Source organism: Pinus tabuliformis, chromosome 2_2, assembly GCF_031772625.1.
Source record: "Pinus tabuliformis cultivar Carrire ecotype Pingquan chromosome 2_2, CPIR1, whole genome shotgun sequence".
Lineage (NCBI taxonomy): Eukaryota > Viridiplantae > Streptophyta > Pinopsida > Pinales > Pinaceae > Pinus > Pinus tabuliformis.
In genome coordinates this window covers 815608903-815635819 of record NC_142300.1, presented here as the reverse complement: position 1 = coordinate 815635819, position 26917 = coordinate 815608903, and the positions used below count along the sequence as shown (strand labels likewise).

The following is a 26917-nucleotide window of genomic DNA, read 5'->3' as shown; positions in this document are numbered from 1 at the left end:
TTTTAACTGATAAATTAATTATGCAGTTTATTTTTGTTTACAACAAAATAACGAATTATTCACACTACAGTTTCTTCACCATAAAAAACTAAATGTTGCGGAACTAGAAATGTTGGATACTGAGAAATGCTAGCGCGCACACGTAAATTATGACAATTATTTTTGGACAATTGTCCCCGGTAAAACCTAATGTGGGAAAATCAGTGCAACAACTAAGAATTTTTATTATTATGCAACAGTGATATTTTGAGTACAATAAATATGGATGTCCAACTGGCTATCCAATTTGAGAGAAATATTGGCAAAATCAACTGAGGGAAATTACCCTCTTCTCCAAGCAATCCTGACACAAACTGACAACTCCAAGCAAGTTGTCCAAACCTTCTACGCAGGCTTCTGCATCACCTCTACGCAACCTGTCACACGCTTAGCCCAGAACTACTGCTACTCTAGCCGTCGTACCTGCTGATGCTTTGGAATCGATCCCCCTGGCCTTCTGGAAATCTTCCCGACCTCTAGCTAGTGAATCCACCTCCAGCTCAGCTAAATGAAACTGCCTCTTCGAGGCTCTACACAGACCTTGCACAACCTCTTCTCTCTTTGCCTCTCCGAAACTAGAAGAATTCCTTCGGATTACTGTCTCTACCCCCTTTAGCTATGTGTCCCCTCTTTGGCTCGAACTTTGCTGCTGGCTAGCTCAAACTGCCCAAGGAAATCGCACTGCTGGCTCTCTATATGTGTTTCTCCATCTACCCATCTACCTCTTCTTATAATCTCCAATTGGAACTCCAATGACCAAGATTAAAACTTAATCGATGGCTGAGATCATCTCTAAGTCGATCCATGTGAACGTTTAGAGAATTCCCACCTTTCTCAATTAATTCCTATTAATTAACCAATTTTCTTAAGTTAGACTTAGGAAAAATTTAAATGATGGTCAATTAATTTAATTGAGCTATCCCTAGGTGGAATTTCCAAAAATGATTTTTTGGTTGGAGAACTCCTATGTTTTATCCTCTCCACAAAGTTTTGATACCAGAACACCATCCGATGCTACACAAACTAACACAAACCATCCACTAACAAAACATCAATTTAAAAAGGGTAAACATACCTTGTTCCTCAGACTACTTTTTCCCTTCTTGACCTCGACCTCTGTGCACAATTATGAGATTTTGGGCCCGCTATTAGGATTGGTTGTAACTATTGTTACAACCCTACACTTGTCCTCAAATCTCCTCCAAATGACTGTTGCTAGCCTTCCTCCATAAGTCCCTTCCTTTGCTGGCCTTTAGGACATATTCTGGCTCACTATTACACCTTTCCAGCCCTCCAAGAGATACCTATGGGATCTTGGCCTGAACTAGGGCATTCACATAAGGTTTTAGACCTATTACCAGAGAAAACCACCCTTAAACTTGACACATAATTGCCCAAAATAACCTCTCTTCCACGTTGGCTACTTCTCCAAACTTCGTCCTAGCTATCATGAGAAAAATAGATCCAAACTTGCCCTGCTTCTCTCCTTCACTAGTCCTCTTTAGCTGCGGTTAACTCAAAGGTATTCTTCCTTTGATGATTGCTCCTTGGATGTGAGGCATGAGATCTCTCCTCCCTCCTTTTCATATATTTCTCTAGGGTCACGTCTAGCCCTTCAAGAAGGGTCTCCTTAACTAAGGCCGACTTGATCTTTAAGGCAATTCACCCACATGAAACACATAAAATTCATATTTTCATTTCTACATGAGACACTTAAAAATTCATATTTTCATTTCTACAAGGCCTCTCTTGGTGCTTGAAGCAACCCCTTTTTCTTCTAAGAGTGCTCCATCATCTCCAAGTGCCAAGTGTCCTAAGCTCCTCATGGATTCACACCCACAACTTTGGGTGCAAAGCCCACACCTTGGGTACTTAGCCCACAAAGCCCTTTTGTGGTGCCAATTCCCCCATAACCCTGTACCCTAAGGTTTGGAGTACCTCCCAAGCTACAAATATCAACAAGGACTTGCCAAGTGTTCAAGGTACATAGACTGAAAGGGCTGAGTTGAGTGCTCCTTCAACAAGTAAGTCAAGTGTATCTTGTTTAGGGCAGATTGATAGTCATAAGTTGTTGACATCAAGCACTAGTTGTTCTTGTATCAGGGCTAATTGTAAGGACCATGATCCCTGGTATGAGAGCCCTATGCTTGTTGTATTAAAGATTGTAATATAACAATTTTTGGGCTGAAAAATTGTCTTGTGTACTACATTGATTCATTGTTGTACATTTTTTGTTGTGCAAAGTGCTTGTGTTGTGGCATTTTAGTGTGTTTGTGATCGTGTTTTAGACATTCTCCAGATTTTGAAGTGCCAAGGAAAAATCAACATATGAGACATATCACAATCCATATCCAACTGTACCATGCCGGTACCTCAACACATGTCGTGCCACATGCCTTGGCTCAACCATAAACTAACCAACTTGAATCCATCACCACAGTTGCTTTTTGGTCACCCTGACTGGGTGCTGTCTCTAACATTGAATAAAATTTCGTTGAGACAAACCAGGCCGCTCACTCTGCCACTCAGGTTCATCAGATTGAATACCATGTGAATGGCCATGGACTTGCGGCCCATCATCCCAAATCTCTGAAGGATCCTAATAATACACTTCGTTTTGACCAAGGAAGATCTCATCTGGCTTTTGCCACACTTCTTGTTTCAAGAAGTAATATATCCAACTAAGATCCTTCATCTCGATCCTAGAGATCAACTTCTTTTGTATTTTATTAAAATAATTAATATTTTTAATGGGGTTCCTAAGTATAAACTTAGGAAAATTAAAATATTAATGGGTATTAATCAAAATATGGGTGAGAATGATATAGAAGGTAGATCAAGTCATGTTTTAATGTTAGCCATTGATTAGAGACTTAATCTCGGTCTTTGAAGACTCAACAGGAAAAGCATAAAATGGAGGCTTGGGGTTCATTTGGAAACACACACAGAGAGATTGAGGAAATCGATTTTCTGAGGTGAGAAGTTCTTAGGAGGAAAATCAATTGGGGAGATCTTGTAGTAGAGGGGCAGTGAGAATTCGGGAGAAGGACTTTCCGAAGAATATTGACAGAGAGGCAGCGCAGTAGTCGGGAGAGCTGACGTAGAAAAGCTACCTGTCACGCAGAATCCAAAACTGTCGGAATTGCCGGGAGAGCTAACGTAGAGGCAAAGCAGGAGTCGGGAGAGGTGACACAGAAAAGTTGCCTGTCATGCAGAATCCGAAACTGTCGGAACAGCTGAAACTGTCGGGACTGTCGGGAACTGCAAGAACAACCGGGAGAGCTAACACAGAGGGCAGAGAAGGTGACACAGGGCTGACGCAGGGCCAACACATAAATAGCTGGGGCTAGCCAGTCTTGTGCCGAGTGAAGTGAGGTAAAACTCACACAGATTTTCCGTGAGGATTTTCTCTGTAAAGGATTGCCAGATGAGCATCGTAGATTTGTATTCAGATATTTCTCCTGCATAGTAATAAACCCTCAAAACGACTACACCGGTTTTCTCGCATTGGGTTTTTTCGAGGACTATTGTGTCCAAAAATAAGTGTGTCCTATGTATCTTGGTCTTTGCTTTTTTTTTTGTTTCATGAGATCAAATATTTAATTAGTGTAGGTTGCAGAAGTAATTTGCTTCAGTATTCAGAAGAATAATTAATGAATGTAATTTAAAAATCAAGTAGGTGAAGTAGTTTCAGATTTTGTTGCAGTAGGGGTTCCTTCGTGGATAGGAATTTTCACATGGTATCAAAGGATTGATTTTGAAACAGGAAGAGCAAATCCAGTACTGAGCAGTGAGGCCGAAAGATGCACTTGGCAGCGATTCAAATCCTCTTGAAGGGATTGTGCAATCCTTGCCGGGAAGTAGATCCGAGGAAATCTCTCTCTGAGTGAGACGACAGAGAGGTACAATTTCCAGTTTGTGAGTTTGCAGAGGCAGAGGGAGTGACGCAGAGCCTCAATGCATTGCTTGAAGGGCGTAGTTTCTGTCGAGGCAGAAATTCGCTAGAAAAGAACGAAGACACATAGAAGGAGAATTTTCTCCTCAGAGAACTTTTTGCCAGAAAGTTTGAATTGATGAGCAGCGCTAAGCAGTAATAGAGGAGTCAGTTCGACAGTTGGGTGATTCGAATTTAAACAGGAACACAATAAAATACAGAGATAATCATAAAGATAGATATGCAGCAGAAATAATACTTCATTACTGTAAAATACTGAAATATGCTTACAAACAGAAATGGAAATAAACCAGCTAGGGCGATGGTAGCTTATCTCTGAGAAGAGATGTGGTGGCTACATGCCTTTGAACTGTGTTACAATGAGGCTCGAAGGCCTATTTATTGTTGAGAAACAATGGAAAACCCTTCACATTCCAAAACCTAACCCTAGAAGATGAAATGCCAAATTTTGGGCCCCGTTTCTAGGTAAGTTGGTACATCAACTTCCCGGGGTCGCGAATTGGTCATATTATCTCCATTTGATGCGCATGATAGCCCGTTGGAAAGATCTCTCCGAGGACTATGACGGAAAAGACGATTTTTTGACAGAAAAATCACTGGCCTCAAAACGTCGTTTAGGGCCTCAAAACGGCTCCGGAAGTTTAGGACCCGAAAAACTGCTAAAAATAGTAAACTGTGCTACAATTTAGGAAACTGAAAAAACTGAAAGAGACAGTTGTGGGGGTCCAAATGGGATAGGTGGGTGGCCACCAACATCCACCTGGATCATTGGGTGAGATGGCATCTCACGGGCTTAGAGATCAGGACAGGTTGGACGGAGCCTCCAACTATGTCATATGGAAGACCAGAATCTTAGCTGTTCTGGAGGAATATGATCTCGAGGCCTACTTCAATAGTGTTGTAGGCTTGTAGCTATTCTTGCTATCTTGGAGAACACACTTTGGAGCCCCATAGCCTGCTGTTGGGAGACAGCGAGAACGGAGTGGGCGGGGATCAAAGTGACAACCCCCGTCCTGAGCATTGTTGCGGTGCCTGTACAATCTGGGCGACAACAGGCTCATTGACCGAGAGTTGACTGCATGTCAACTTCTGTAGTTTGACTGAGAAATTGCAGGGTGAATTCCGGCCCTTTGACCAGAAGCCTTAGGCCGAAATTCGGCCTTCTTGTGCAGACCTTGATTGTGGACCAGCATTGACTTTTTCTTTCTCCTTTGACTAGTTTTGACTTGGCAAATATTGAGGTCAGAGATTGGCATTTAGACTAGACTATTTTGGTGAATTGAATTTTCTCTCATAAAGATTACCGGGTTTTCCCCCTTGTAGGATTTTGTCCCAAGAAATTTTGGTGTCTCTTGATTTATTGTTTTCTGTGATCTCTATTGCTCTATTGAAGTTAACAGTTGAAAATTTTCGTGTGTACTGCTTAATGATTGGAGTGCTGTAAAGAAGTCAAATTGTATCATTGGAAGTAGTTATCAGTTTGAAAAATTGTACTAGTCTTGTTTGCACTAGAAAATCAACAATCAAGGCATTATAGCTCATCATGTCAATAGAGGGGATTTGAATATGGGTGGGGAAGATAACAGCCATTTCGCCCAACCAGCCGAGATAACACCAGTTGACATTAATTTGTTCATCCTAAACTAGACTAGACCAACATTAGGGCTTTCTAGAAATTTTATTTAATTTTTTTCGTAAGTTTTGTGCATTTCCAGCACTTAGGCCAGAAATTTAATTTTCATCTAGCATATTGACCTAGGACCTTGGTATCTCGACCATAGACTAGGTAACAATCACTTATTTTCTTGTTAGAAATTCATAACTCAATATTTCTCATTGTTGCTTGATAACATTTTATCATTGTTTCCATTAAAAGAAATATTTTTCAGCATTGCATTGGCCTAGGAAACTTATTTTTTGCATCATAATTCGGCAAAATCACAATTCTAACATTTTGGAAATTGCATATAATTTTGTGTTAACCTAATTGCTATTTTGAGGAATAAATTTATTGCGGAAAATTGAATTTCTAGAATTGTTTGAGGTCTAAAGTTTGCATTTCTAGATCACAATTTATCCTCAATACATAAAAATTGCAATCTGGGATTTGCATTTGAAAGTCTCATTGGTTAAATTCGGCATTTTACATCCAAATCTGAATGCAGAAATTTATTTTCAGAATCACATTTTGAGCACTGTTTAGTTCCTTAAGTTTATTTGCAAATCTAAAATATAACTTCCTTGCAAGGCCATGGAATTTTCAGATCTAAAACAAGTCTAAGAACCTATTCTCCTAAATGATACTTGGAACTTGGTTTGAATCTGAATGAAGAATTTTATTTTCAGAATTACATTTTGAGCACTGTTTAGTTCCTTTAGTTGATTTGCAAATCTAAAACATAGCTTCCTTGCAAAACCATGGAACTTTGAGATCTAAAACAAGTCTAAGGACCTAATCGCCTTAGCGAGACTTGGAACTTGGTTTGGAACCTTCATGTAAACATTCATTGGAAACTCATTGCTCCACCATTACTTCATTGGCACACTTGAACAAACTGGACTTAGGCTTTTCTTAGGGACACACCTCTTGAGTTGGAGAACAACCAACCCAAAGAGAGAGGAAGAGTGACTTCGGTGACAGTAGGTAGCTTTCCTAAGTTACACAACCTAGCACCTTCTGCTTGGGACTAAAACACTTTAGGGATGCTAAATTTTTGTTGTAAAAGACAGATCCATTAATGATTTTGTTTTTCTTTTACTTGGTGTACACTTTTTGGATGTGGTTCAATAATAAGTTAATAACATGTAGATTTTGCTGTTGAGCTTTGCAGATACTTGGATGCTAAAAAGAAAAAGCATAACAAAGCAAAGAATGTTGATCCTACAGATTACCCCCTGCATGAAACATTTAAATTTGGAGAGGTTGTAACTGCTCCACCAAAACTTGAGTTTCCCAAAAAGGCCACTACCGTAAGTATTAGTCATGTTGAAATTAATTTGAAGTTAGTGGAAATTTAATGAATATAATATATTTTCCATATGCAATACATTCCCGAGTTTTCTGTTGAAAGATATATTTTCACTCACTTTTAGCTGTCAGTTTTTACGAGACTACATATATGATTTTCTCTCGCTTAATTCTGTTGATTCTTAATTATGTCAATCTTTTTTTTCTATAACGCCTCTCACATTTTTTGATATATTGACAGTATTTCATGAATCTATAATATGTTTTAATGATTGTCATTGTGTCCCTAGATGGTTTTTTTTGTCAAATAATGAAAGGAAATTTACACTAACTTTCTAACTGCATACTTATAAGTTATGTATTGGATATGTGAAGTTTCTGATTTTATGCAGGTTCAAGTGCATTGTCTGTTTGAATTATGGCCGCTTCTATGTTTCTTTAGTAATTTTTGTTGCCTTAATTGTGCCATCTTGATCTTATGGTTTTGTTTGCACTTCGTTGAAGTCTGAAGTCATTATGACTGCATTTTGGAATGGGCATTGGTCACTGTCAATAATCATTAAATTACTAGGTATACTTGATGTATGCCCATTGTTGTAAACTTTGAAGTTAGTAGCCTATCTTTTGCAGTTATACATGTCATGATAAATTATTTTGGAAAATATATGGCATCTACTTTTACTGAAGAGGTTTGAGATTGCACATGTATCTCCCATTGTGTTTTGCACTCTTGCACCTGCATCATTTTCATTTCATCCATTTATTCCTGTTTTTACCCTTCTGTCTATGATGATTCTATGATTGCCTCTGGAGTTTGGGCATATGCTATCATGATTTAATATACTTATTTTTGTTTTCGATTGACATTGCCATTGATTGCATTTCCCATGAAAACAGTACTGGCTGGTTACTCAGGAAACTCATTGAGTCGTCTTGCTGTGATGTCATGAAACCTGTCAATCCTTCACATGATCTGGTCAAATTGGATTAATATCAGTCAAAATCTTGATTCTTCTGCAACTTGCAAGTCAATTTTGATAATAGATCAGATTGGGTCAAAGCAGGAAGTGGGTCGAGTTTGGAAACTTTCTAGTGATTTTGTAGTACATGATGGCTATTGCAAAGTATCACTGATTTTAAAATTAGATAGCAGACAGTATGAACTTTTTTGAGAATAAATTATATGAAGTTTTGTTTTGTCTGTAGCTGGCATTGTTCAGCAAGGATGCATTCCCACCCCTAGAGGATGTGTTCTCAATGTGTCCTAATCCTTAATGGATGAGGGGCTGCAAGAGACATCCCCTTTTCTCAGCGACATTTCTTTCCTCTTAGGAGATGCGTAATGTTCCTTGATCATCCCTGGGATATCTGGGCCTTCTCTGTCCAAACTAACATCTCTAAGGTGCTTAAAAAATTTAAATGAAAGAGTAAAACAATGAGATGTAAACACTTATTAAATCATCTCTAAACTTTCACTAACTTACTATCCGATAACTCCCTATGATTTGAACTATTTCTTTGTTTCTTTGTTGTGGTTGTTGTTAGTTTTTGTAGCATCAGATGTGTTCTAGCCTTGAAATTTTGTGGAGAGGCTAGAATGCATGAGATCTCCAAAACCCAAAAATCGTTTATGGAAATTCCACTTAGAAATGACTTAATTAGATTATTAGTTGTTTTTTAAATATTTCCTAAGTCTAAACTTAGGGAATATGACTAATTAATCAGAATTAATTAATTTATGGTGTGAATGTTCTAGAAACTCACACAGATCGACTTCAAGTTAATTCTAGCAATCGATTAAGTTCTAATCTTGGCCGTTGAAGTCTCAACAGAGGATTATAAGAAGAAGTTGATGGCGCTTGGAGAAATCACTTGTGCAGTTTGATTTCATGAGCAGATCGATTTCCTGAGTAGCAACATTCAGTTGCTGGAGAGAGAGCCAGAGAAATCGAAGTAGTGAGAGAGGCAGAGTGCATTTGCAGAGAGGCAGAGAAGCCATACTGAAGCTGACGCAGAGTAGTGCAGTTAGTAGAATATTCCTATTTAGTATTTAATACTCAGTCTTTTAGATGTTGCTATTTTTTCTTTTAAGCAGTTTCTTAGACGAAACTGAGTATTTCCATATTCTACATAGAAACCTGATGTTTCTATTATTGTAAATATCTCTGTATTATCATTGAGCTGTTTGCTCATTCTGAATTCATTCAACATTCTTTTATGGTATCAGAGCGAGGTTAAGAGATTTCTTGAACAGTTATTCTCTCTGCATCTTAATATCTTGAGTCCTTTCTAAGGTCGAGCCCTCTGTAAGCCAGGTAGCCTTCACTGAGTCTTAGCCTCGGCTTTGCTCGCTGTGATAAAAGCTTACAGTCGTCCATCTCGATACAGAAATGGATTCTTCTCCTGCATGATCATTTTTCTGAGGAATTAACTTTGTGGCGGTGACCGTTTCGTGGGAGCGGGATTTTTTTTTTGGCTGGCCAGTTTGCTCGGAATCGTGAAAGTCATTTTGGCTTTCCGGCTTGGAATCGTGAAATCGTGAATTAAAACTGGACGGCTTTCCGGCTCAGAATTGTGAAATCGCCTTGAAATTAAAATCCGACATTTCGAATCCGGCTATTTCTTCGGCAAAGGTGACCCAGGTGTTTCTTCTCATTCAAATCTCATTTGTTTTGAAAATCGGAGTCGTGTAATTATTTTGGATTGGTGATCGAGCTATCGCTATTCCCGGGTTGCATGGTTCGTCTGGTTTGAAAATACGCTCTGCGTGTTATGGGCAGCAGTCTATTTGTTTTTTGAACCCCTGTCATCTCATCGTGGCTCTCGTATTTTCTATTGGTCTCATCGTGATACGTCATTTTGCCGTAAATTTGAAGATATTTCCACAGCTTGCATCAGTTATATCACAAACGCATATAAACGTAGACAATTGATACGTCATTTTGCCATTGAAGACCGATAATTAATTACTGTGAAGCAGCAGCGTTTTGTATCAGAGATCCAGCAAGAAGACCGATAAATAATTACTGTGAAGCAGCAGCGTTTTTTTTTCTTCAGAGATCCAGCAAGAAGAGACCGGGAAAAATCGTAGCAGAGACGTGAAGCCTTGACGGCATTCGACGGCTCACGTGGGTTCACTTTGTTCAATCTACGTATTTGTTTTAACATCAACGGTCTTGTCTGCCGGCAGTTTTCCCAATTTGGGATATTTCAGATGATCGCTCCAATCTATTGAATACAACCGTGTCCAAGGTATCATATACAAGTCAGCGGATTTTTTCCATCGTGAATATTTATTGTAAAATTTAAAAGAAGGGTACAGCTACAGCAGTGGAACCTGCTCTATTGCTATTTTTTTAGACTGGGGAGATATATTTTTGCTGGGTAAATATTTTCTGTTTTGATTTACACCAGGATAAGCAGGCAGCTACATTTTTTTTTGTGTCAGACTTCTGTATTTTCTTTGGGAAAATGGCCACGCTCACCAATCTGATGTTAGAAGGAAATCAACGCTTTAATGGCAGCAACTATAACATTTGGAAACACAGAATGTTGACCATTTTTGAATACAGGCGTCTTGATCAGTTCATTTTGGGCAAAGAGATTCGTCCCGGTACAGCTGGTACCGATCAAGATAAATTTGATGATCGAAATCGAGAGGCTGTTATGCTTCTCAAGCTCTCTGTCGCTGATGATCAGTTACCACAGATTCCTTCTGGCAAGACAGCTGCCGAAATCTGGCAACAGTTGAAAGAACTGCACGAGACATCTGACAAAAGCAGAGCTTTTTTTCTCAAAAATCAGTTGTTCTCCATCATGATGGACGAACATATGTCTTTACAGGAACATCTCAGCAAAATTAAAGACATTCGAGATCAGCTCGAAGCCATTGGTCGGACCATGGAGGAAGAAGATATGGTAGTCATTACTTTGAAAAGTCTATCGAAATCTTACGAACACTTCATCGAAACACTCAACATTACCACCACAAATGTTGATCTGAAGTTTCCAGAATTATGTACCAAACTTCTGCAGCAGGATCGGTGGAAACAACAGTTTGGTAGTAGTGCTTCATCAGTGTCCTCGGAAAATGCATTTGCTGCAAAATATCAGTCCTCTCAGTCCTTTCAGCAGAAAGGCTCTTCTCAGCCTTTTGATCCTGCTAGGAAGAAAAGTGTGCAGTGTAATTACTGTCATAGGTTCGGTCACATGAAGAAAGATTGCCGACAGAGGATTGCTTTTGAACAGAAGAAACAGGGAGGGCCACATCAGACAGCAAATGTTGCAGAGCATTCCGAGCAGACAGAGTCTGCCTTTTACGCCTTTATGGCTAAAAGGTCTTCAGATCATGTTCCTTCCTCTGCATGGTACATTGATTCTGGTGCATCACGCCATTTCTCTCACAAGCGTGACTGGTTTATTGACTTCTCACCTTTCAGTGATTCTGTGGTATTTGGCGGAGGTGAGAAGTACACAGTAGCTGGCAGAGGTACAGTTCAAATTCAGTCTGGTGGACGCACACTCATATTTCTGAATGTATACTATGTTCCTGGTATGGAAATTAATATGCTATCTCCTCAGCTTGATGTTGTGTTTAGTGCACACAAGTGCTCCATCATTGACAGGGAGACCAGTCTAATAGTTGCTGTTGGCCTAGAGGACCATGGTCTATACAGGCTACTTGATACCGGTGACTCTCCAGAAGTGGCTGTAGCAGCACGTGTCTCTCCCATCAGCACTCTATGGCATCAGCGATATGGGCATCTAAATATGCAGTATCTCTCTCAGCTCTCTAGGGAGGGACTTGTGTCAGGATTACCTGATATTCAGACTCAGCAGTTGGGGGTATGCAGCGCCTGTCAAGCGGGAAAGCAACATCGGTCTTCATTCAAAGATGGAGAATCTTGGCGCGCATCTAAGGTACTTCAGTTACTTCATGCTGATATTTGTGGTCCTATGAATACAACTTCTATCACTGCTTGCAAATATTTTTTACTTATTGTAGATGATTTCAGTAGAAAGATGTGGGTGTATTTTCTAAAAAATAAATCTGATGCTCTTAGTACCTTTCAGAAGTTTAAAACCTTAGTTGAAAAAGAATCTGGTTGTAATATCATGACCCTTAGGACCGACAATGGGGGGAATTTTGTTCCTCAGCTTTTGCCAACTTCTGTGATATTCATGGCATCAAACGTCAATTAACCACACCTTACACTCCCCAGCAGAACAGTGTTGTCGAGCGTCGCAACCGCACGGTTGTTGAAATGGCTCGTTCCATGTTACAACACAGGAGTGTTCCAAACAGATTCTGGGCTGAAGCAGTCTTTACTGCTGTTTACCTTCTTAACCGATCACCCACTCAGGCTGTTACAGGGAAAACTCCTGAAGAGGTTTGGTCTGGCCGTAAGCCTAAGATCAGTCATCTCAAAGTATTTGGCTCAGTTGCATATGTTTGGATTCCAGCTGCTAAGCGCTCTAAATTGGATTCCAAAAGCCAGAAACTCATGATGACAGGGTACAGTGATCATCATAAGGCCTATAGGCTGATAGATATAGCCACTGGTCGTCTTAGCTTCAGTCGGGATGTAGTATTTGATGAAGACAGAGGATTCTTTCAGTCTTCTTCTTCTGAGCAGTGTTCTGAGGATCAGCCTCACAGTGTTCGTCTTCCGGTCGGTCCACCTGATGGGAGGGATGATGTAGCATCAGTATTTGATACTACTCTATCTGAGCTTCCTCCAGAAAATAACCCTCCTCTTACGGCCCCTATTGCTCTTGAGTCTTCTCCACCTCCTCCTGATATTGGTTCCTCTACTCCTGATATTGGTTCTTCTACTCTTCGGCCTAAATGGTGGGCTAAAACCATTGGTGATCTCCGGGATGATGAGCTCCTTGAAGGTAGAACTTCTAGACATAAGAACAAACAACAGTCTACAGTCAATTTTGCTCTTATGGCTAACCTACACAGTGTTGTTGAGCCTCAAACCTATTCAGAGGCTAAGGGTACATCTGAGTGGGAACAGGCTATGGAAGCCGAATTCCAGAGTCTTCAAAAGAATCACACATGGACACTTTCTGATCTTCCTGCAGAAAAAAAGCCCATAGGCTGCAAATGGGTGTATAAAGTGAAATACAAAGCTGATGGAACCATAGACAAGTATAAAGCTCGGCTTGTGGCTCGAGGGTTCTCACAGAAGGAAGGCATCGACTATGAGGAGACTTTTGCTCCTACAGCCAAGATGAGTACCATAAGGCTTGTCCTTGCCCTAGCAGCTCAGTTCAATTGGAAAGTTCATCAGATGGATGTAAAAAGTGCTTTCCTAAATGGTGATCTCCAAGAAGAAGTCTACATGACGCAGCCTCCAGGATTCAAGGTTGCTGGTCAAGAACAAAAAGTGTGTCGGTTAGCTAAAGCAATCTATGGATTGAAACAAGCCCCTCGGGCTTGGTACATGAAAATTGATCAGTACCTGACAGATCAGGGCTTTCAGCGGAGCCCATCTGATGCAAACCTGTACATCAAGCATACTGGTGATGATATCTTGTTTGTGGTTGTCTATGTGGATGACCTTATCATTACTGGAAGCTCTCCACATTTGATCCATGGGATCAAACAAGATTTATGCAGAACTTTTGAGATGACAGACTTGGGACTTGTTCATTACTGTCTGGGGGTTGAAGTTTGGCAGACTGAAAATCAGATCTTTCTCTCTCAGTCCAAGTATGCCAAAAATCTTGTGGACAGGTTCAGAATGCAGGATTGCAAACCGGCCACGACTCCTATGGAACCAGGGCTCAAACTTTCAGCTCAGTCATCCTCTCCCCTTGTGGATGAAACTTTATTCAGGCAATTAGTGGGCAGTCTCATCTATCTTACTGCTACCAGACCTGACATCAGTTTTGCAGTAAGCTACATTTCTCGCTTCATGTCCGCTCCTAAAGCTGATCATTGGCAAGCAGCAAAGCGTGTGCTACGATATGTGCGTGGCACTTCTGATTATGGGCTCCTATACACTCGAAGTTCCAATCCTATACTCAGTGGTTACACTGATTCTAACTGGGCCGGTTCGGTTGATGACCTTAAATCTACAGCTGGGTATGTGTTTAATCTAGGATCTGGTGTTGTTACTTGGACTAGTAAGAAGCAACAGGCAGTGGCTCTCTCCTCAACAGAAGCAGAGTATCGGGGAGCAGTTAAGGCATCCTGTGAGGCAGTTTGGCTTCGACGTATGCTGGCAGATATGCATGTTTCCCAGACAGGGCCTACTTCTTTGTTTTGTGATAATCAGGGAGTGCTCAAACTTGCCAAGAATCCAGTCTTTCATGAACGAACAAAGCATGTGGAAACTCATTGCCACTACATTCGCCAGCTTGTTGAAGACGGCTCAGTTCAGTTGCAATATGTTCCCACAACAGAGCAGCCCGCCGACATCTTCACCAAGCCTCTTGGTCCTGATAAATTTGTAAAATTCAGAGGGTCTATTGGTGTTGTAAATAGATTGAGTATTAAGGGAGGGTATTAGAATATTCCTATTTAGTATTTAATACTCAGTCTTTTAGATGTTGCTATTTTTTCTTTTAAGCAGTTTCTTAGACGAAACTGAGTGTTTCCATATTCTACATAGAAACCTGATGTTTCTATTATTGTAAATATCTCTGTATTATCATTGAGCTGTTTGCTCATTCTGAATTCATTCAACATTCTTTTAGCAGTAACCTCTAGAGGCAAAGTCGAATTGCTGGGGAGAAGCAAAATTTCAGTGCCAGAAGCTGGGCAGAGGTTCTAGAGGTCAGGAGAGACGTTTTCTTAGAAAACAGTTGGTCAGATGGCTTGAGGAGAAACTGTTCCAAGTTGAGAGTAGCAACAACTGCGCTAGGGTGACGCAGTGACTGCGCAAAGGCAGTTTGGACGACTCAATTCGAGTTGAGGTCAGTGCCGGGATTTGCGTATGGAGTGAAGAATTTCTCTTCACTAGATTTTCTTGCCAATGTTTCTTTGTAGGATTTCCATTTTCAGCATCCAGTTGTACTCAGATTATTTCACTGCTGTGTAATAATAAAACCCTCAGTTGTTGCACCAGTTTTCCTGAGTTGGGTTTTTCCGGGGACATTGGTCCAAAAATAACTGTGTTATTTTATGTGCGCTAGTATTTCTTCCGCAGTTTTATTTGTGTAGGTTGCAGTGTGATTGATTCAGTATTTGTTGTAGCAAACAGTAAATAAATTGTTAAAAATTAATTTAACAATTAGGAGAATTATTTCCAGTTGCTGCAATAGGAATTGGGTTTCCGATTTTTCACATGGTATCAGAGCACAAATGATCAACCAGAGTGCTCAGTAGCGAAGAGGGAGTTTTGCTGTTCATTGAGGGGCAACAGTTCGAAACCCCAGAGGCAGCGTAGTCACCTTGGCCAAGAGGTCGAATTCTTGAGGAGAATCGATTTTTCTGAGAGGGGGACAAAAAAATTCGATCTCTCCAGATTGAGGGTTTCTAGAGGCAGAGGGAGCAACCAATATTTTTCGTAGAGCAAATCTCTAGCTGGATGCATCAGTTTTGTAGGAGTTTGCTAGAGTAGAACTAGTGTCGGGAGGAAGAAGAGCACACACTGAGGGAAAATTTTTCTCAGGGAACTTCTAGTCTCAAGAAGTTCGAATTCCCTTGTATATCAACAGTCGTTGTGAGCAGAGTTTCCCACTCTAGAAGGGAGTGCGAATAGCCTAGTAACGACTGAGCAGAAGGGAAGAGGAGATTTTCGACATCATCTCAGATGGCCATTTCCAGACTATGAGATCATGACAGGTTGGACAGTGCTACCAACTATGTTATTTGGAAGGCAAGGATGTCCTTCCTTCTGGATGAATATGACCTGAAGCCTTTCATAGATGCAATGGTAGCTATCCCCATGGATGCAGATCAGCTGAAGGAGTACAGAAAGGAGATGGCGCGGGCAAAGAGGTTGATCCTTGATGGTGTTTAGGATCACATTGTATTACACATAGCGTCCAAGGGAACAACCAAAGAGATGTGGGATACACTTTCCACACTGTACTAGGGAACATTCGAGCAACAGAAGATGTACTTAGTGGAGAAGCTGAGATGCAGAAAGGGGAACGCATAAACCCCTTCCTCCCTAGGATTTAGGATATCTTGGATTAGTTGTCAGCTGATGGGGCAAAAATCAACACACAGAGCTAGTGCGATTGGCACTCAACAATGTCTCTGAGTAGTGGTAGGTATTTGTCCAACGTATCTTGGGTAGAGACACCTTGCCAAAGTGGGACAGGATGTGGGCCGATTTGCAATAGGAGGAGTTGAGACGAGAACTAGTGAAGAGCTCCATCAATGCCAGCAACAACAAATCGAAGTAGGTGAAGGAGGAGAATGTGGCCCTCGCATCGAAGGGTCCCAGTTAGGGACAAGGGGAGCAGTGAAAGGAGGAGGACCTGTCGAAGGTCAAATGCTTCAGATGTTGTGAGCTTGGTCACTACAACACCCAGTGTCCACTTAGGAAGAAGGACAAGGAGGAGAAGCAATAGCAACATGATACATCAACAAAGATCGATAGACTTTCCTTCAAGCTGGAGGAAGACTTCGCCATGTTTGCTGACATACCCCCAGGAGTGAAATGGGGTGACTTGGTGTTGTAGCCCCAAAGTGCTATAGATGGGTAATATTCTTAAAGAGATCTACCTCTTGAATCAATACCTTGCTACAGGGGGCCCACAATATTTTGTAGCATGGTGGATTAGTGGTAGTAGATGCAGTGCAAGGCAGATGCAGAGTCTAGTCACTATCAGATACTGGGCAGCACAGTGCAGAGTTAACAACAGTGCAGAGTCAACAACAGTGCAAATGCTTCAGTGACAACACAGATACTAGCAACAGTCAGAGACTCCGGAGATAGATGCATCATACTGATCACAGTTGATTCAATATTTAGGATGCTTTTTAGTTGCAGATGTTGCAGTTGCAACAACAACAAATGAGAGGGAGTTGCAGTGTAGATGTAGTGTTCGCAGCAGTTCAACAGGGTCAGTAGTAGCACATATGCAACATACATCAGAGTTGCGCAGTGGTTGGTGGGCAGTATGGCCAGATATTAACAACATGACATGATATGATGCAGAGACAGGGTGCTGCAACAGAGGGTGCAGTAGCATTAGAACACATTCTTTGCTAAGAGGGAGTGTTAGTTTTTGTAGCATTAGATGTGTTATAGTCTTGAAATTTTGTGGAGAGGGTACAATGCAGGAGATCTCCAAAACCTAGAAATCGTTTCTTGAAATTCCACCTAGAAATGGATTAATTAGATTATTAGTCGTTTTTAAAATATTTCCTAAGTCTAAACTTAAGGAATATGACTAATTAAGCAGAATTAATTAAGTTATGGTTTGAATGTTCTAGAAACTCATGCAGATCGACTTCAAGTTAATTCTAGCCATTGATTAAGATCTAATCTTGGTTGTTGAAGTCTCAACAGAAGATTATAAGAAGAAGTTGATGGGGCTTGGAGAAATCACTTGTGCAGTTCGATTTCATGAGCAGATCGATTTCCTGAGTAGCAACATTTAGTTGCTGGAGAGAGAGCCAGAGAAATCAAAGCAGTGAGAGAGGGGCAGGGATAGTGAAGCTGGAGTAATATTTCCTGATCCGGTAAGAGTATTTGCAGAGAGGAAGAGAATCCATAGTGAGTCTGATGTAGAGCAGTGCAGTAGCCTCTAGAGGCAAAGTCGAATTGCTGGGGAGAAGCAGAATTTCAGTGCCAGAAGCTGGGCAGAGGTTCTAGAGGCCAGGAGAGACGTTTTCCCAGACAACAGTTGGTCAGACGACTTGAGGAGAAACTGTTCCAAGCTGAGAGCAACAATTGCACTAGGGTGATGTAGTGACTGTGCAAAGGCAGTTTGGATGACTCAATTCGAGCTGAGGTCAGTGTCGAGATTTGCTTGTGGAGTGAGGAATTTCTCCTCACTAGATTTTCTTGCCAGTATTTCTCTGTAGGATTGCCAGTTTCGACATCCATTTGTACTCAGATTATTTCACTGTTGCATAATAATAAAACCCTCAGCTGCTGCACCGGTTTTCCCGAGTTGGGTTTTTCCAGGGACATTGGTCCAAAAATAATTGTGTTATTTTATGTGTGTGTGCTAGTATGTAATATTCCTAATTAGCCATGGCTAATTGGAATATTCGATTTTGCTCAATTTTTGTCTTCTATAGCTATTAATAAATAAAAAGGTGAGGAGAAGGGGACATAACTCACTTTTAGAATAAAGTCACTCCCTAGTAGCACAATGTTGTGACTTAAAGGGGAGACAAGGGGGGCCAAAGGACCACGCAAAGATGGGGCCCACACAGATACTTGGAGGGATTGCGCAGATGGAAAGGAACACGTGGCAAGAGAGGGATAACGTTGGAGGAGGTGGGCCTTGGGATTGAGGGAGGTCAACGCTATAAAGGAGAGAGGAGCCTCCTCATTTGGTCATTCGATTATGTGCATTTGAGCTAGTCACTTCGACTTGGAGCACGCTGGCTGTTTAGCCTGTCTGCAACACTGTTTAGTGCATTGAGTGTCTCCATTCGGAGATCTCACCCTTAGCCCTGGGGGACTTCGAGTGCCTACTTGGGCAAGGTAGTTTTCAGCAGTCTTTTGTAGTGGGATTGATCTTTGGCGTTGTGGAGGAGCTGGGCATCTTGGATTGAGGGAGGCCAACGCTATAAAGGAGAGAGGAGCCTCCTCATTTTGTCATTCGATTATGTGCATTTGAGCTAGTCACTTCGACTTGGAGCACGCTAGCTGTTTAGCCTGTCTGCAGCACTGTTTAGTGCATTGAGTGTCTCCGTTCGGAGATCTTACCCTTAGCCCTGGGGGACTACGAGTGCCTACTCGGGCAAGGTAGTTTTCAGTAGTCTTTTGCAGTGGGATTGATCTTTTGGCGTTGTGGAGGAGCTGGGCATCTTGGATAACTGCGCAGTCTTGAGAGAGGGACGCAGTTCTTTTGGTGGGAGTTCCGGATTGAGGGTTTTGCAGAGGATTTGAGCTAGGAGATTGAGCAAGGGATCAACTCTTGCATATTGGAGGATTTTGGCAGAGTTTCATGTAGAGTTTTGGAGGATTCTATTTAGTGGCAGTGCAGGGCCTTGAGGGACAGCGTAGATCCCCAAGGGGGTGATTTTCGGGGGTCGGCTATTTCAGAAAAGCTTTCTGGGTTTTTCTGTGTTTCTTGAGTAGAGTCTGATTCCAGAGTTTCAGCATCTTTTGAGGAGGGGAACAACCCCGAATCCTCATTTGATTTCTAGCAGTAGCAGCAGCACGACAGTTCTCTAGCAGCTTGGACGCAGTTCAGAGAGAGGCCATTCCTTTACTGTTTTGAGTGTATTTCTTCACTTGCCTTGTGCAAGTCGAGGTGCCATCTTTCTGATCACCTCCTGTACTCATTCCATTACTCAGTATAATAAAATGGCTTAGCATTTCTCTCTGCATTTCTTGAGTATCTGCTTATATTTCATGTTTACATTATTATATGTTGCACCACTGTTATTTTTATCACTTTGAGCTTCCCGGTTACTATATCTCTTGTACGTATTTGGTTGGAGTTTGCTGGGGTTTGGGGAATATCTCTGAAACGGGATATTACATAGTGTTGACCACTACTGGTCAACTGCCCATGCAGTGCACCGCCTTTCTGTTGGCAGAGAAGGGTAGCTCTTGAGCGACGTGTCCGTCCCAGCCTACAGTCATCAACAGCTTGATCATTTTTGTTGTAGACCCAGTCTGCATTTATGAATTGTAAATAATCTAAGCAGATCAGAGTCATGTATGTAAAATTGCCTAGGTGGACCTAACTTTCTAATGATGATCTGCGTCCCGGGAGGTTTTTAGTCTCATCGATCCATGGATCGGCAGAGTTTTCCTTCAAACCCAACCCCAAACCCGGGATGCATTTTGTTATTAGGACTTTAGGAGAATCCTAGCATGTTAATCTGCTAGATTATAGCTGTGTCGCAGAACTGGGTGTTCTATGAGGGTCTGTATTAAGTGGATTCATCCCTTTGAGATGTAAATTGTAAAAATCATGATGAAATGTGTCTTGAGGGTTGAAAATGTTGTAAATCCCCTCGTGAGTCCTAGGTCCTAGGTCCTAGGTGATGTTTCCAACGGCTTAGTTTGATGATCCATCTTAAATTGAATTAAAAAATTTAAAAAATGAATAAAAATAATACAATTAAAAAATAAAAAATATAAAAAATAAAAAATAATAAAAAATTAAAAAAAAACATAAAGCAAAAACCCTAAGCAATAAAATAATAATATTTTTGTGAATGCATGCAAAATAGCTTTTTAAATAAAATCGACGGATGAGATTAGGGGATGCCTTAACCCTCATCGACGGTCGAGATCGCTTCAGCATGGATCACCCAAAACTAGCCGTTGGGATCATTTCCTTTATATAGGGTCTTAGGGGGTCATTTTACAGGTTTATCTGATCTGTGAGTCTGTACTGAAAAGCTCTCTTGTAATCTGATTTTCTGGTTAATAAAAAGACTTTGGGGTTCAAACTGGCTGGTGTTACTCTCTGGAATTGCTGTGAGATGTTTGCTTTTCTGCATATTTCAGTTTTCAGCAGTTAAAATAGCTGGTTTTTCAGAGCATTGTGAGTACAGGTATCTTGCTCACATGCTAGGGTTTGAATGTTGTAGGGTTTCTGAAATAATGGCAGGTATCTCCATTATTTCTTGAAATCTAGCAGCATTTCTTGCCCTCTTTGCTGATGTTTGCTTGAGGTGTGCAGGAAACCTTTAGGTGAAGGGTATTTGTGGGCGTTTGGGGAAGTTCTGGGCTGAACCAGCCGACTCCCACAGGCTTTTCTGTGCAGAGCCCAGCTGTTTGTGCCCTGGGTTAATCTTTTAAATTTTATTTCGTGTTTTACATGAGAAATTTTCTTTATGTTCACAGTAAAGTTCAAAACTTCTGATATATTGAAAAATTACTGCTGTTATTGTTAAATCTGGCCTTAAAGGAGCCAAAATCTGCAATTTTGTTCAACTGATCCGGGAAAGTTTCGAATTTTGGTTCTGCATATACAGTGTTATGTCTATTTTCTGCACCAAAATTGCATCTCTCAAAATAAGTGGCTAAAACTTTCATTCAGTTCAGGATCGGTACATTGGATACTTGCTGCAGCAACCTGTAACTGCGCCCAAAATTTTCACGAGCTCCTGCAACGGAAAATCATTCACCCATGCGTCCTCTGCATTTGGTAATCATCAAACCAGGTAACAACGTAAAACGTATTCCCTTTCTTTTTCACTGAGAGACATCGTGTGGGTCTGCTTGCATCGTTGATTCATCGTAAATCTGCTTGAGGTATTTTTGTCTGAATCGTATGCGCAGTCAAATGAGTACATTCAGAACATAGCATAAGTGATTTTTTTTTATAAACGCGATTCTGGTTGTCTATTTTTTCGTTGAGGATTTTTGCAATCGATTTTCACCTGGTCGTGCTTGTCAAGCCTACTGAAACCCTCCATTTCGCCTTCAAGAAACCCTACCACGCAAACCAGTTATACGTGAGGCGTTAATTTTTTGTGTGGGTATAGCTGCGTTCCAGTTTTGGTTCAAAGAAAAAGCGCTCACGTGCTAGCCGAGCCTGCGTTTCTTTTTTTTTCTGGGGTGGCAAGTTCCTCCTTTCACCGCCATCTCCTGTGCCTTTTGAAAACCTCTGTTCCGCATACCTGCAAAGCCCGTTCGTCGTATCAAATCCCAGCTTCGTTCTCCCTTGTGACAGCGTCTTCTTTGCTGGTGGTTTGAGCTGCGTTTTTCCCGTTGAGCAATCACGTAGACCCTTGTTCCCTCTGCGTTTTTTTTTTGTTCCACGCGTGCTGGAGTCTCACCGTAGCAGCGTCCCTTTGGTTTCTATTTTCGCGTGGGTGTTTCAGCTCCAATATTCGCTGCGTTTTTTTTTATTTCATTTCAACGATGTATGCATTGCGTGGGTCATTTTGTTAATTTAAAGTTTGTTTTTTTTTAGAGATTTCATTAAAAGTGTTTATAGTTTAGTCTTAGGTTTTGTTAAATTTTAATTTTTTTTTGATTTAGTGTTTATGTTATAGTTTTGTTAAATGCAGACTTTAATATTTAGTTTCGTTTAGAATTTAAATTTAAATTTTTAGTTTAGAAATTTTTTGTTAGGATTTAAACCTTTTATTTTATAAATATATATATAAAAAAAAAAAAAAAAAAAAAAGGAAGAAAAGGTTAGCATAAATGTTCCCTTTTTAGATTTTAATTAATTAATTAATTTTTTTTTATTTAGGTTGTATTTTATTTAGATTTGAATATAGTTTTAACTTTTTGCTTAATTTAGATTTTTTTTATTTTTCATTTTCATTTAAAAAAAAAAAAAAAAAAAAAAAATTAAGAGATTGACATTTAGCTGGAAATTTAGCTTGAAATCTTTTGCCTGAAAATTTGGTGGAAATTCTTTTGGTCAAAATTCAGTTATTTGGGAAATTTTTATGCTGAGATTTAAGGTTATTGATGCGGAATGAATGCTTTACATGAACGATTATCTTGACGTGGTATCTGGTTAACAATTGGTGGTTTATAGCTGTGTTATCTTTCTCCTAATTGCCTGATATTGTTATTGAGTTCCTTGATTTTTGTGGTTTACTGAATTTTCAAGCGTTGTTCAGGCTATTTGATGGTAAGTGATTGTTGTCCATGGTTTTACATCCTATATCATTTAACAAGTAATCGTCTTATCCGCAAATCTCTTAAGGCACTGGTCTATCAAATCAATAAAACCATTTTAGTGCATCTCGTCTCCCGGCCCAACTGTTTGGCAGGTGGCCTTCATCTTTCCTCAGGGTCTACCCCCCTTAGCCGTGGGAGACTGGCTTAAACGGAGGGATCGGGGATCAGAGTGACAGCCCCCCGGTCTGAGCGTTGTCGTGCCAATCCGCGCGACAACATTTTTTGGCGCCGTTGCCGGGTACAGAGTTTTTCTGTCCTTGGTCCTTGTTTTTCAAGCTTTGCTGTGCTTAACTTCTTGTTCAAGTGGCGACTCCACTCCCCATATTATCTGCAAGAGTGTACACTAGAAGACATCCAGCAGTCTGTGCAACCCCACTCCGGATCCTGAAAGGGTTTACAGGGTGCGATCACACAAACTCACTTCTCGTGCACTCCTTACAAATCTTGGACAAGAAGCCCTTTCTGACGTTCATCTGCTCTTTAGGGGTCAAGTTAGGCGCAACACCATGAGTCTGTTGGGCCCTTGTGATTTTTCTAACATTCCTGGAGCCCCCAATGATATTCCATCTGTTGGGATAGACAAATTGCCTAGCTTTCATGGAGATAATGCCATTACGGTTAATTCCCATTTGCGAGATTTCAACATATGGATGGCTAAGTATGCTAGATCTCCTGATTTTGATCATGAAGATGTCAGGATGACCCTTTTTATCTTGACTCTAGGAGGTGATGCTCATGACTGGTTTACAGAAAAACCTCCTAATTCTTTTGACTCTTTACAATCAATCATTAATTCATTTAGAGAAAAATATGGAGATAAGAGAGAAGGAAGACATCTTGTAAGAGCTCTTACTCTGATGAAAAAGAGAGAAGACGAAACTGTTGAAGAATTTAATAGAAGGTTTAATGGTATTATTAGAGAATTACCTCAAGACTATAAACCTTCAGATAAAACTCTCCAAGATTTTTATATTGACGCCTTTGGTCCTGAACCATCTTATGAGTTAAGGCGTGCTAAACTTACTGATTATCGAGATTGCCAAGCCTTAGCTATAGAACTTGAAAAGGACAAGGCAGCTTCTGGGAAGTCTGAAATCCCAGGTTATGACAGGGCTGCTACAAAACTGAAGGAACCTAAGGGAAAAGCAGTCCAAGAGCCTGAAAATGAACTTGTTCTCAAATTGCTTCAGAAAATTGAAACCATGGAAATTAATCATAACAAGGAGATAAACACTTTGCAGAATAGGTTGATTCAAATGGAAAGAGCGCAATCGCAAAATTTTCAACCACGAAATAATAATAACAGAAATAGTAACTGGCAAAGAAAGGGTCAATCCAGTGAGCAGAGGCCTCCTAATCCGCTTACTAATCTGGTTGATAATGCTCCTCCTTACTGTCGTGCTTGCGATGCTTTTCACGAAGAGTCCTCCTGTCCCACCATCAGAAGACTCCTAGACAATGGAATGTTTGGGACAGGTGAGCAAATAAACGTAGTAGGGGGCAAGTTTCCTTTGCCTATGAATGATTGGATAGATGTTAAGGAAAGGAGCTATGATGTTGGGAATCCTCAATCTGCTTTTAATATAAATAACCTTGAAGACGAAGATGACATTTTGGCTAGGTTGTATGGTGAGAAACCCTCTCCTGAGAAAATTCTGGAAATTGCTAGAGATAAGGGTTTAACATACCAGAGAAGGGATAAAGATCAGAGCGGGAATCAAATTCCTCCTCGAACTTTAAACCCTGGTATAAACTCTGGAATAGATGTCGATTTGGGGAGTTGGTTTAATAATGCTAAAATCTGGGTTCCCGTATCTGAGATTGCTAAGATCCCTTCCCAAAGAGACAAGTTACTAAAAGCAATTCAGGGTCCTCAAGTCAATGCTTCTCAACAGAAGATTCGTGAGGTTGACTATCAGGATGCTCCTATTTACCTGCAAAGCGTAGATGCTGATAACAAGGATCATCAACCCTTCTTTATCACCTTGTTAGTCAATGGGTATAAATTGAATAACTGCATGTTGGATTCAGGTGCATCTGCTTGTGTCATGACTAAAAGGGTTATGGAACAGCTTAACTTAAGAGTTTCCAGACCCTATTATAATATATGTGCCATGGATTCTAAGAAAATCGAAGTACATGGTTTAATCAAGGATTTGCAAGTTCATCTTTCGGTTTATCCAGACATCATGGTTGTTATGGATATTGTTGTCGTTGATGTACCTGATGCTTGGGGTATGCTGTTATCTAGGAAGTGGGCCTCTGATCTAGGGGGAAGCATTCAGATGAATTGGTCATATGCTATGATTCCTTCTCCTAGCGGTGACGGTTTCGTTAGACTAAATAGAGAGCCTGAGAGGAAATTTCATGTTGAAAATCCTAAAAAGCCTCATAACGAAATAATTAGAGAGCAATCTGACATCGGGAACTATGCTATCCTGTCTAACTTCATAACTCCTCCCGATGAAAAGGTCAAAAGTCTTAAAGATGAAGTCTGGTATATGTATTTCGATGGTGCGTTCTCTAGTCATGGTAAGGGTGCTGGAATTGTGCTTAAGTCCCCCCTTGGTCACCAATTCAAGTTTGCCTATCGTCTAGAATTTGAAGCAACCAACAATGTCGCTGAGTATGAAGCCATATTGTTGGGCCTTGAATTGGCCAAAGCCTTGAAGATTAAGTTGCTTAGCATAAAGGGGGATTCCGATCTGGTTATCATGCAGCTTAAGAACAAATTCACATGTAGAAATCAGAGATTAAGAAACTATCGGAATGCTGTGTGGGATGCTATGGAGCACTTCGATGCCCTTAACCTTGAAGCAATTCCTAGAGAACTAAATAGTTCGGCAGATGAACTTGCCGTAGCTGCTACCACTTTCCAGTTGTCTGATGAGTTAATTAACGATAAAATTAAAATGGAGGTAATATTCAGACCATCTGTCCCAGACAACTCAGAGCATTGGCAAGTTTTTAATGATGAAAAGCAAGTCGTTCGTTTTCTCAATAGTTTAGACGAGTTTGAGGATTTCCGGTTAGTTTCTGACGAGGATGGGTCTTTAGATCATAGACATATCATAAATCCCACTCCCAGAAATGTGGTTGCCTTAGAGCAACATTTTGATCGGCATGATGCCACGAGGCTGAGAGAAGAAAACAAGATGGACCCAGGTGAGTACCTTGAAGTCAACATTGGCACTTCTGAAAATCCGAAAATAGTTAAAATCGGTAAAGGTACTAGTTTGGAGGAAAGGAAAAGGTTAACCGATTTACTTCGCGAATATCGAGATGTTTTAGCTTTTTCCTATGATGAATTGAAGGGCTATAGGGAGGATATTATGGAGCATACTATTCCATTAAAGGACGAAAATGCTAGACCCTTCCGGCAGAAGCTTAGGCAGATTAATCCCAAGTTAGCCCCCCTGGTCCAGAAAGAGCTTACGAAAATGCTTGCAGCAGGGATCATCGCTCAAACTAGGCATTCGACATGGTGTTCGAATTTAGTGATTGTCAGGAAAAAGAATGGTACAATAAGACTCTGTGTCGATTTTAGAAACCTTAATCTAGCATGCAAAAAGGATAATTACCCTTTGCCAAAAATGGAAACTTTGTTGCAAAGAGTAACTGGGTCTGGAATGATGTCATTGCTAGACGGTTTTTATGGGTATAATCAAGTTTGGGTTAAAAAGGAAGATCGACACAAGACCACATTCACAACACCATGGGGCACTTTTGAATACATCAGAATGCCATTTGGGTTAACAAATGCTGGGGCTACTTTCCAGAGGGCCATGGATTATGCCTTCAAAGGGTTAATCGGGAAAATCATCGAAATTTACCAAGACGATCTTACTGTTTTCTCTAAAGATGGTATCAGCCATATAGATCATCTTAGGAAGGTTTTCGATAGATGCAGAGAATATGGAATTTCTTTGAATCCGGCTAAATCTGTCTTTGGGGTAACTGAAGGGAAACTTCTGGGTCATATCATTTCTAAGGAAGGAGTCAAGGTCGATCCTGAACGAGTTGAAGCAATTCAAAAGATTCCTCTCCCGCATAACCTCAAGTCCCTTCAGTCTTTCCTTGGAAAGATAAATTTTATTAGGAGATTTATCCCGAATTATGCGGAAATAGCTAAGCCCATTCAAAGTCTTCTGAAGAAAGATGTGAAATTTGTCTGGCACGAAGAGGGCAAAAGGGCTTTCC

General features: G+C 40.6%; 1 protein-coding gene across 2 annotated transcripts in view; it reads left to right on the top strand.

The window, feature by feature from the left end:
* The window catches only part of LOC149195467 (coiled-coil protein), a 298652-nt gene that overhangs the window by 145284 nt on the left and 126451 nt on the right, over window positions 1–26917 (top strand). For both annotated transcript variants that reach the window (XM_089405326.1, XM_089405325.1), the window contains exon 4: window positions 6826–6964. In XM_089405326.1, the coding sequence (XP_089261452.1) occupies window positions 6826–6964 (139 nt within the window). The remainder of the gene's footprint in view (window positions 1–6825; window positions 6965–26917) is intronic.